The following is a 12,391-nucleotide window of genomic DNA, read 5'->3' as shown; positions in this document are numbered from 1 at the left end:
TGATTACGTCTATGACTTTAAGATGTGGGATAACGGGAAGAGTTAAAAACGGTGTTAGGGAAAGCGGTGGTCTTTTCTAGATGCTTTTATTGCAGACACAAGGGGAAATTGACAAATTACCTTCCCAGAGGTTTGCCTGAATTGACAATCCCACAGACGGCGGGCGACCTGACACACTCTGACAGATGCGTTTGCTGCAAGCATGCCACTTGGGGTGGGCGGGCCCCAGGAGCTCAAGGCTGGGGGTGTGGCCGAGGGCGGGCCCAGGGTTCCAGGGGCGGGGCCGCGGAGGGCGAGAGGCAGCCTGGGAAGCAGCGCCATATTGGCGGCGGCCGCGCTGTATTGTCATAAATAGAGCCGGTTTTTGTGGTGTTTTCACTACTCGGTTGAATGCCTCGGCTGTAGAGAGTGGGGAAGTGAGCGAGCAAGCGAGCTATAAGCGAGCGAAAGGAAGTGGACAGAGGAAGGAAGAGAGGGCAAGAACAGGACCCCAAAGCGAAAGACACTGGCTGGAGAGAGACGCAGGAAGCGATGAAAGAGATGTCTGCGTAAGTGGGGGCGGCGGTTGAGGGCGAGGTGGAGAGAGGTGTGCTGAGGTGGGCAGCCCCGCGGCTTCCAGCCCCTGCGCCTCGCACCCTGCGCAGCCGGCGGGGACCTCTGCTTTCCGCTGCCCGCCACTCCGCAAGGGCACCTCCCCTACCCGCGGCTCACCTGGCCGCCCTGCGGGGTTCGGGAGTCGCCGTCAGCTCCCCGCCGCCCGCCTTTGAGGACGCCCCCAGACTAGGATGAGGGGGAAAGGCGCGTGTGGCTGAAGAGAAAAACGGTCGGTCACTCTCCTGCCTCCGCCGTGTCTGAGCCGGTCTGCTCGTGTCTGCATTGGCGCAAATACCATCCCCCTGCCTCCCCTCCTCCCGGCCGGACCCGCTGTCTTTCAGGTCTTTCGGAGAGGGACTGACCTAGCGGAGCCCGTGGTTTGCGGTTGCTCTATGAGAAAGGCTGATCCCCCTACCCTATTCCTTCCCACCGACCCCACAGTATCTACCGGGCTGTATCTATCCCCTGCTCACACTTTCCTAAGTCAGAAGCAGTTTCTGTACTTGCCAAGAATTTATTAGATTTCTTACCTTTCACGTTATCCGGAAATAATTTAAACGTACAAAAAGATGCACAGAAAAACAAAAACACTATGTAGTCACCACCCATTTTTTTTTTTTTACAAAGACTAACATGGGGTGTGTTCTTACCATTTTAATCTTTCTTCTTTCTTTAAAAGAAGTCAAGCATTCCAATACATCTGAAGCCTCGCCTATCCCTTCTCCAGTTCCATTCACGGGGCTCTTCCAAGGCCCCAGAGTACTGAATTTGGTGTTTCTTGTTGCTTTATTTTTAATGTTGATACTGCATATTCCTGTGTTCATAACCCATTGTACCTGTTTTAAACTTTATAGGCTATTATCAACTGCTACTCTCCAGACTGGTTCTTTAGAACATGTTCTTTCTCACCTTTCTCTATGTTAATATTTTCATTTCTAATTATTTTCTATTAACTAATGTATTCCATTTATAAACACAGCCCAGTGTAGTACTTTTAATGACTATTTTGGGTTATTTAAAAGTATTTTTTAATAGAATGCTAGTGAACATTCTACTTAACTATCTTTGTACCTGCAGTACATTTCTGTAAGGTATTTTTCCTTGTAAGTGGAATTCATAGCACTTTTTGAAACCTACTTCTCAAGAGTTCCTGTTAGGATTGATTATGGGAAAAATCTGTCTATGCCATGTATTTATCCCACACAGACCTGCCAGACAACCTTATCTCTTTAAGATAGATGGATGGATGGATGGGTGGGTGGATGGATGGATGGAAGGAAGGAAGGATGGGTGGATGGATAGATGGATGGATGGAGAAATACAACTTGAAATAATTGAAGTTTTGTTTGTTCTGCAGCGAGATAAAAATGGGAGAGAAATTAAAGTTGTTTTTTAATACTCCCCTATATTTCATTAAGTCATTTCGAAGGTATATAGGCTGTTTGTTGAGATGAGGGTTCACATGGCCCAGACTGACCATGAGCTTGCTTCTGCCTCCTACCTCCAGACTTCCAGGGTTAGACCTTGGGCCACCAAACCTGTCTTAGCTATCTTATCTTCTGTGTTATCATTTCTTTCTCCCCATCCCATAAAACCTCCAGCTGAAAAACACGTTTTAGTTTGTGGACTGACTAGTAGTAAGCTGCTGTTGTTTTGTTAGTTCTGTTTGGTTCAGAGGTGGAACTCAGGACCTTACACATGAAACAGTCTGTCACTGAGGAATGTCTCCAACCCCAAGCCAATTTTTAAGCAGTTAAAATGCAAAAAGAATTAACCATTGTTGTATTTTTGTGATGTTTAAAATTTAAATTGATACATTGTACATAATGTATACAATGATTAGTTTAAAGTAACTGGCTTGTCAGTTGAATTTACTGATTACTTATATAAATATATACACTGTAATTATTTATCACAGTTGCCTTACTGTGCTATAGAACATTTGAATTAATCATAAAGCCAGGCTCAGTGATAACACAAGGCCAGCCTGGTAAGTTCTAGGACAGAGTTACATAGTGAGACCCTGTCTCAAGAAGAAAGAAGGAAATCCTAGTGTCCAGTTACCCCTTTCTCTGGAGAGAGGGTGTGGCTGTGTAGCCCAGGCTTGGAGCTCAGATCCATCTACTTTACCTCCTGAATGAAGGAATAGAGAGGCACGGGCCACTATGCCAGTCCCATTTAACCTCTCTCTTTTCTTCCTCTGTTACTATTTTCAAGAGCTAATTTACTCATTAAAAGACTGCTTTTTTATTTTGAGATTTACTCTTACTGTTTTGAACAGTTCTTTATGCAAATATGAAGAGAGGTGGTTAGGTTGAGAGTATATATTATTTTTACTTTTGCAACGAAATTTACCCCACATCCTTTAGACATAGATGTAGTTAGAAATTCTGTGGTGCTTTATTCAAGATTGTAATTTTATACTGGCTAAGGGCAATTAAGGGTCACTTATCTCCTTCAAAATTTGGTATTGAATGTAAGGAATGTGACAGTTACTCAGTGTGAAAGTGGTATGAGTACCAGGCTAAAATGAAGAGAATACTAAGTACAGTCACAACAGGCTACAGCTGTAAACTCTGGTTCCAGGAAAAGATGCCTGTGAGTGTAGGTTTCCCAAGGACGAATTGAGGTTTCTTTTTAAGGCTAGATTATCTCCTAAGGACCTTGTGATGGGATGTTTTGTTCCCTTACTTGTAGGAAGACCATTGTCTGACTAATAGTGTCTTTCAAGTGTTTGACTGCTTTTCAAAGATTCCCTAGCCTAGATGGTACTTGACTCAGCCTGGGGGAGGAAGGTGGCTAGTAGGAGGAGCCCTGGCTTAGAGCCCATTCAAGCTTTTCGCATTTGAACTGCGTGGTCTTGATGCCAACACATACTGCTTTGGGCTTGAAAAGATGTCCTGACCATGGAAGCTGGAAGCTGTATGAAAAACACTTCATAAAGACAGAATACCCACCTTTCCTCTTTTCCTTTCTTTTTTAATGACTTCTTTGGTAATGTCCCACAAACTTTTAATGTGGCTTAAATAACTTAAGAGGTTCAGTGTGTCCATATGACATGATACTTTACATTTTTTTCTCTGTTTCTTTTTTCTTGAATAGAAACACTATGCTGGACAGCCAGCGTCAACAAAAGCATTATGGAATTACCTCTCCAATTAGTTTGGCATGTCCTAAAGAAATTGATCATATTTATACACAGAAATTAATTGATGCCATGAAACCATTTGGAGTATTTGAAGATGAGGAAGAATTGAACCACAGGTATGTCATGGAAACTATAAAATATTTTTACAGTATACTATTTAATCATTAACTCATACGTATTGAATGCCCAGTGATCACTGCTTAGGTAAATAAAAATGCTCTCCCAAAAGAAAAATCTTAGCTCTCTTGGAACATAAATTTTTAATAGGCATTAGAAAAGGAGACTAACAGTCAAATGCCTACAATGTTAACCCTGACCAAGTACTGGTGGGAAACATAAACTTGAGGATAGAAGTCTTTAGAGAAGACCTCACTGAAAGGAAGGGAGCCACACGGATTTTTGAAAGGAGTGTGTTCTGGGCAGAAAGTCTTGGGTATGCATTGGTACGTTTGATGGGTAGGAAGGAGGGCACCTCGTAAGGCACTATAAAACTTTTGGAACTTGAACTCGTTAGGGTTTTGAGAAGGAGATTGGCACCATCTGACCCATGTTTTAGTGGGTACTCTGGCCATTGTGTTGGGAATAGTGTAAAGGAAGAGGGGTCAGAGGACAGAATAGTGTAAAGGAGAGGGGTCAGAGGACAGAATAGTGTAAAGGAGAGGGGTCAGAGGACAGAATAGTGTAAAGGAGAGGGGTCAGAGGACAGAATAGTGTAAAGGAGAGGGGTCAGAGGACAGAATAGTGTAAAGGAGAGGGGTCAGAGGACAGAATAGTGTAAAGGAGAGGGATCAGAGGACAGAATAGTGTAAAGGAGAGGGGTCAGAGGACAGAATAGTGTAAAGGAGAGGGGTCAGAGGACAGAATAGTGTAAAGGAAGAGGGGTCAGAGGACAGAATAGTGTAAAGGAAGAGGGGTCAGAGGACAGAATAGTGTAAAGGAGAGGGGTCAGAGGACAGAATAGTGTAAAGGAGAGGGGTCAGAGGACAGAATAGTGTAAAGGAGAGGGGTCAGAGGACAGAATAGTGTAAAGGAAGAGGGGTCAGAGGACAGAATAGTGTAAAGGATGAGGGGTCAGAGGACAGAATAGTGTAAAGGAGAGGGGTCAGAGGACAGAATAGTGTAAAGGAAGAGGGGTCAGAGGACAGAATAGTGTAAAGGAGAGGGGTCAGAGGACAGAATAGTGTAAAGGAGAGGGGTCAGAGGACAGAATAGTGTAAAGGAGAGGGGTCAGAGGACAGAATAGTGTAAAGGAAGAGGGGTCAGAGGACAGAATAGTGTAAAGGAAGAGGGGTCAGAGGACAGAATAGTGTAAAGGAGAGGGGTCAGAGGACAGAATAGTGTAAAGGAGAGGGGTCAGAGGACAGAATAGTGTAAAGGAGAGGGGTCAGAGGACAGAATAGTGTAAAGGAGAGGGGTCAGAGGACAGAATAGTGTAAAGGAGAGGGGTCAGAGGACAGAATAGTGTAAAGGAGAGGGGTCAGAGGACAGAATAGTGTAAAGGAGAGGGGTCAGAGGACAGAATAGTGTAAAGGAGAGGGGTCAGAGGACAGAATAGTGTAAAGGAAGAGGGGTCAGAGGACAGAAAAGTGTAAAGGAAGAGGAGTCAGAGGACAGAATAGTGTAAAGGAAGAGGGGTCAGAGGACAGAATAGTGTAAAGGAAGAGGGGTCAGAGGACAGAAAAGTGTAAAGGAAGAGGAGTCAGAGGACAGAATAGTGTAAAGGAGAGGGGTCAGAGGACAGAATAGTGTAAAGGAGAGGGGTCAGAGGACAGAATAGTGTAAAGGAAGAGGGGTCAGAGGACAGAAAAGTGTAAAGGAAGAGGAGTCAGAGGACAGAATAGTGTAAAGGAGAGGGGTCAGAGGACAGAATAGTGTAAAGGAGAGGAGTCAGAGGACAGAATAGTGTAAAGGAAGAGGGGTCAGAGGACAGAATAGTGTAAAGGAAGAGGGGTCAGAGGACAGAATAGTGTAAAGGAAGAGGGGTCAGAGGACAGAATAGTGTAAAGGAGAGGGGTCAGAGGACAGAATAGTGTAAAGGAAGAGGAGTCAGAGGACAGAATAGTGTAAAGGAAGAGGGGTCAGAGGACAGAATAGTGTAAAGGAAGAGGGGTCAGAGGACAGAATAGTGTAAAGGAAGAGGAGTCAGAGGACAGAATAGTGTAAAGGAGAGGGGTCAGAGGACAGAATAGTGTAAAGGAAGAGGAGTCAGAGGACAGAATAGTGTAAAGGAGAGGGGTCAGAGGACAGAATAGTGTAAAGGAAGAGGGGTCAGAGGACAGAATAGTGTAAAGGAGAGGGGTCAGAGGACAGAATAGTGTAAAGGAAGAGGAGTCAGAGGACAGAATAGTGTAAAGGAGAGGGGTCAGAGGACAGAATAGTGTAAAGGAGAGGGGTCAGAGGACAGAATAGTGTAAAGGAGAGGGGTCAGAGGACAGAATAGTGTAAAGGAGAGGGGTCAGAGGACAGAATAGTGTAAAGGAGAGGGGTCAGAGGACAGAATAGTGTAAAGGAAGAGGGGTCAGAGGACAGAAAAGTGTAAAGGAAGAGGAGTCAGAGGACAGAATAGTGTAAAGGAGAGGGGTCAGAGGACAGAATAGTGTAAAGGAAGAGGGGTCAGAGGACAGAATAGTGTAAAGGAAGAGGGGTCAGAGGACAGAATAGTGTAAAGGAAGAGGGGTCAGAGGACAGAATAGTGTAAAGGAAGAGGGGTCAGAGGACAGAATAGTGTAAAGGAAGAGGGGTCAGAGGACAGAATAGTGTAAAGGATGAGGGGTCAGAGGACAGAATAGTGTAAAGGAAGAGGGGTCAGAGGACAGAATAGTGTAAAGGAAGAGGGGTCAGAGGACAGAATAGTGTAAAGGATGAGGGGTCAGAGGACAGAATAGTGTAAAGGAGAGGGGTCAGAGGACAGAATAGTGTAAAGGAAGAGGAGTCAGAGGACAGAATAGTGTAAAGGAAGAGGAGTCAGAGGACAGAATAGTGTAAAGGAAGAGGGGTCAGAGGACAGAATAGTGTAAAGGAAGAGGGGTCAGAGGACAGAATAGTGTAAAGGAGAGGGGTCAGAGGACAGAATAGTGTAAAGGAAGAGGGGTCAGAGGACAGAATAGTGTAAAGGAAGAGGGGTCAGAGGACAGAATAGTGTAAAGGAAGAGGGGTCAGAGGACAGAATAGTGTAAAGGAAGAGGGGTCAGAGGACAGAATAGTGTAAAGGAGAGGGGTCAGAGGACAGAATAGTGTAAAGGAAGAGGGGTCAGAGGACAGAATAGTGTAAAGGAAGAGGGGTCAGAGGACAGAATAGTGTAAAGGAAGAGGGGTCAGAGGACAGAATAGTGTAAAGGAAGAGGGGTCAGAGGACAGAATAGTGTAAAGGAAGAGGGGTCAGAGGACAGAATAGTGTAAAGGAAGAGGGGTCAGAGGACAGAATAGTGTAAAGGAGAGGGGTCAGAGGACAGAATAGTGTAAAGGAGAGGGGTCAGAGGACAGAATAGTGTAAAGGAAGAGGGGTCAGAGGACAGAATAGTGTAAAGGAAGAGGGGTCAGAGGACAGAATAGTGTAAAGGAGAGGGGTCAGAGGACAGAATAGTGTAAAGGAAGAGGGGTCAGAGGACAGAATAGTGTAAAGGAAGAGGGGTCAGAGGACAGAATAGTGTAAAGGAAGAGGGGTCAGAGGACAGAATAGTGTAAAGGAGAGGGGTCAGAGGACAGAATAGTGTAAAGGAAGAGGGGTCAGAGGACAGAATAGTGTAAAGGAAGAGGGGTCAGAGGACAGAATAGTGTAAAGGAAGAGGGGTCAGAGGACAGAATAGTGTAAAGGAAGAGGGGTCAGAGGACAGAATAGTGTCCAAGGATGGCAGTAGGAATAAGTCATGTGGTCTAGATGTGTTAAAGGGAGAGTTCTTTTATGACAGCTAGAGGCAGTTTCCAAAGATGAGTCCAAGGTTTTCAGTGCCTGCATCTCACTGGATGGAATGTCACTTTCTGAGGAAGGCTGAGATGGAAGCAAGTTTGGAAGAGTCAGGAGATAGTTGTCCATTTATAGGATGCCTAAACTCATCTCTTTTTTATTGTCATTTTTTTAATGTGAGTGTTTATGCCATTGGTTTTAAGTTTAATAACTTAATAAGTTTAATAATTTTAAACTGCATTAGTCAAGTACTATTTCATAAAAATTAGCCAGTTATTAACTTACCTACTTTAATTTACAAAACACCATGAGTGTCAGAGAGATTGCTAGTCTCTAGTATCACAGTGAATTGATGTAATTCTGTTGTAAAGCAGAGCTGACAATTCAGTTTGCCTCTGTAGCCTGATTGAAGGTAACTTGGAGGTTTATATTAGGTTTTTAGTTTTTGAAGACAATTCAAAAACCAAACTATTATCAAATGTGATCATGTCTGGCACTCTTAGGTCTCTCAGATGTGCTGTGTATCAACAGATGTGATTACATGAGCATAAATATAATACAGATTTAACATAGCGTCAACGTTAGGTTTCTACATTATTTCTTTAATGTTTAGTTTTTGTTTTGTCTTAAAAGTTTAAAGTTCTCATCTTTTATTATAGGCTGGTTGTTCTTGGTAAATTGAACAATTTAGTAAAAGAATGGATTTCTGACATCAGTGAAAGTAAGGTAAGATTGAAACTGCAGATTTAAATTACTGTTTCATATTTCAGCCATTCACCCTAGGAATGACGTGTAAGAGTCAAATTATCTGAAATACTTTAAAATAGACTCTGCATTTCTGAATAATATAACTTACACAGTATATAACTGTCTACTTTCGTATCTTTGGAAGGGTGCTTTTTGCTTTGCTTGCAAAGGGCAATTTTCTTTTCCTTCGTTGTGATTGTCTTTTGCAGAATAGTATCATGTCCCAGGTTGTGAGTGAATGGAATACAAGTTCAATCTAGTAGTTTTGACTTTCATATCTTATAGTTATATCAGAATCTTTACAGAAATATGTCATTTTAAGTAGGTATTATAATTTTGTAGCTCTCCATTTTGGTTTACAAGAAGTTAGCCACTGACTTCCAAACTGAATCAACACCAGTAACAACCAAAAACAGGCTCCCTGACACATTAGAAATAAAGCGATCTAGACAACTAGACTTGTAAGTAAATGGGGCTTTAACCCATAGATAGCCAATTGTAGCAGCAAGTCTATAAAATGTTTAGTTTGAGTCATACATACCAGCCAGGGTTCTCAGTCTAAGGAGATTTTACTTAAAAGCCAGACATTAGATTACAGTGTACCCCATCTGACACTGAACTTGCTTTTGAGCACAGCACAGAGAGGCTAAAGTGAGGTCAGGATCCTGTTCTCCAGGGCCTCACAGCCCCCAGGACCTCTGTTTTCTGTGACACAGTGACTGCCTTTTATTTGTGTTTCCCATGTGGAAATCTCTTAATTGCACTTGCTTGGCCCCTCAGACAAAGCAGTTTTCAGGTCCTATTTCATATTTAGGCAGGATTTTCCTCATGAACTTACCTAGCTTTCTGCTCTTTTGAGTTTTGGATTGTGAGTTTCTTTATTGTTGCTTGAGTATTTTACTCACTGTACTAAGATGAGATTGGGCGTGTTCAACTAGGTGGTAAAGGTCAGTACTCAGCTTCTTACCCCAGACTAACTCCCGAGATAGAGTAGGAAGAAAAGACCTAGCTAGCATATAGCATTGCCGGTTCAGGTCCACGTTCAGACAGCTCTGAAGTTTCGAGCTAGGGTGGTAGTGAGAGGCAGGGGCAGCAGAGGGCTAGGCAGGCATGGAGGAGGGCCAGAGCAAGTGTTGTACTCCATCTAGGAAATAACCAGTTGAATCCGACAGCAGCCCTTTGAGGACCTCCCCTGTGACCTAAGATCCTCCCACCTCCTAGTCCTAGTCACCTAGCCTCTTAAGGTCCATACTGCCATCCTGGGACCAAGCTTGTTACCATGGGACCTTGAGGAAACACGACTCATATTAAACCATTTGTCCATCCTCCAAGTGTTCCTAACTCTTGCAGTTTACATGGTTTTGTTTGTTCATACAGTATTCGTATCTCTCCCCGTAACAGCGCTCAGTTTAAAGTATCTCAGTGTTTTCTATGAGAATTTTCAGTTAGATTTCTCTTTTTAGTTACGATGAGTTTGTAAGATTGCTTCTTTTGACTTAGAATAAGATAATGAGCCACTAAAGACTTAGACTTTAGTCATTAAATTTAATCCAATCTTTATGTTATTTCCTCTTGTTGCCAAAAGGGTATCTGGCTCATTTCTGATCTGTCAAGAAGGGCTTTATCAGTAGCTAAGGTTGTTGGATACAGTAGATTTTGGAGGCAAAATGCTAGTTGTGAGTAATCAAAACTTCAGTTATAACAGCTGTCAATATGTCACTATTATACTATCATTCATGAATATATTCTACTTTGGGGAATAGATAACTAAAGGATTTAAGATAAGTCAAAGATCATTTGATAACTGTTGAGATACTCTAGTATTTTTCACAGATAAAATAATAATTAAATTCCGTAGCTGTATAAAAAATACTGTGTCCTATAATATCACTTCTCATAAAAAATGCAAGGTCATACTTTTTCTTTTTCTTTTTCTTTTTTTTTTTTTAAGGCAGGGTCTCACGCTGTCAGTCCAGCTGTTACAGAACTCTATTGTAGACTATGCTGGCTATAAACTCAGACATCTGCATGCGACTTACACCCTTCCAAGTGCTAAGATTAAACACATTCACCACCACCACACCCAGCAAGGATTTTTTTTCAACATAGAAAGTAAAATGATATTTATCTTTTTTATTAATACGAGTCTTAATAATTTCATTGGCTCCTTCCTAACTAAAATTGTGAGACTCTTGAAACATTACTATGCATTAAACAGAGGAAATAACTGTGTCTTGTTGTACAGGCCATTTTATTCAGGCTAGTCACCAGGAATCTGGAACTGTGGAGGGGAGATGAAGAGTAGTAGGTAGTCTCACCTCTGACAAGTTTAAGTATAGTTGAAGAGCCGAGAGGTACACATTCGAAAGATATCTCTGGAAAGAGAGCTCAGTTGATAGAATGCTTGCCACACGAGCATGAGGACCTGGGTTCAAATCCGCAGACCCTGATCAAAAACAAGTAGGGAAGGCTGGGACCATGGGGGCGCATGTGGTTAATCCCGGGACTGGGGAGGCAGAGGCAAGTGAAGCTCTGTAACTCAAGGCTGGCCTGATCTACAGAGCCACAGAGGACAGCCAGAGCGCAGAAACCTTACCTCAAGTAAAAACAGACAAGCCAGGTAGACAGGTAGACAGACAGAATAGATAGGTAGGTGGAAAGGAAGAAAGAAGGAAAGAGAGAAGCAGAGACAAACAGACAGACATCTGAGTATGACACCATACTCCTTAACCTCAGCAGCAGTGTCAGTGAGAGACCCTGGTCTATGATCCCAGCACTTGGGAAATGGAGACTGGAATGTCAGACGTTTGTTTAAAGCCAGTCCGGGCTATAGGGAACCCTGTCTCAGACACAGGAAACTTCACCTGTGGAAGAGTAGTGATGATTGGAACAAAAACAACAAATTAGAAGGACTGTCTCGCTTTTACCATAGAAGAATGTTTAAAGCATGGGTATTAAGTAAATCAGAACACAAGAAGGCTGAAAAGCTAAGATCAAACAATTAAACATGCATGTGACAAAACTAAAAAGAAGACTGGGATTGGCTGAGACTTGTACTGGAAGAGCTGCAGTTTATTAATTTGATTTCCCTAAAGGAGACTTAAAGTGCTTTTACCCATCTCTTAAACAGGATTGACAAATGTACAGTGTATCAGTTGTGCAGTGAAAGACTGCAAACTTTTAGACGCTCTTTATGCAAAATAACTTTAGTGATTGAATGCCTTTTGCTTTATTCTAGAATCTCCCACCTTCTGTTGTGGCTACTGTTGGTGGTAAAATTTTCACATTTGGATCTTACAGGCTTGGAGTACACACCAAAGGTAAGTGCTTTTTAGTTATGTTCTAGTGATGAGAATTTTTAGGAAATTGTTTTACTTGTTCACAGTTAGCAAGTACTCAACAGAACAGTTCCTGTATCTTATCACCATTGATAAGTATTGTTAGCGTTATCTTATACTCATCTTCCATACCTGGTTCTGTGTTTATGTTTATGTGAACTTAATGAAATACAATATATCATTCTTAACAAGAAATTATTTTTGTAGGAGCTGATATTGATGCACTTTGTGTAGCCCCAAGACATGTGGAGAGATCAGATTTTTTTCAGTCCTTTTTTGAAAAATTGAAACATCAAGATGGTGTTAGAAACTTAAGAGTAAGTATCCTTTGGTATCTAATACTTTGAACTTAGAAACAACTATAAAGACAAGGACTTAGAATCACTGACATATCTCTTAAATTGCTGTATCTTGTTAATAACATGCATGGAAATCGGAGCATGGGTTTATAGCTCTGCAGACACACCTGTAGCTCTGAGGCCTCAGTCAGGCAGCCATCTGTCTGAGCTTGGTTCCCATCAGTAAACGAGAGAATTGGTGAGAATGTTCATAAGATATCACTTACTGTAATATCTGATATGTGTGATATATAGCCAGTTGTGGGTGATATGTGTGAGGTTCCCTTAATACTACGTGTATATCTAGCCTTTCATTTCACAA

General features: G+C 42.3%; 1 protein-coding gene across 1 annotated transcript in view; it reads left to right on the top strand.

Moving 5' to 3' along the window:
* Nucleotides 1-298: 298 nt before the first annotated feature.
* Nucleotides 299-12,391, top strand: part of Papolg (poly(A) polymerase gamma) — a 33,314-nt gene continuing 21,221 nt past the window's right edge. The window contains 5 exon segments of the mRNA NM_001107244.1: nucleotides 299-548; nucleotides 3,697-3,858; nucleotides 8,306-8,372; nucleotides 11,632-11,713; nucleotides 11,939-12,048. Of these exon segments, the coding sequence (NP_001100714.1) occupies nucleotides 532-548; nucleotides 3,697-3,858; nucleotides 8,306-8,372; nucleotides 11,632-11,713; nucleotides 11,939-12,048 (438 nt within the window). The 5' untranslated portion in view covers nucleotides 299-531.

This window comes from Rattus norvegicus, chromosome 14 (assembly GCF_036323735.1).
Source record: "Rattus norvegicus strain BN/NHsdMcwi chromosome 14, GRCr8, whole genome shotgun sequence".
In the NCBI taxonomy this organism is placed as follows: Eukaryota; Metazoa; Chordata; class Mammalia; order Rodentia; family Muridae; genus Rattus; species Rattus norvegicus.
This window is presented reverse-complemented; position numbering and strand designations above follow the sequence as displayed.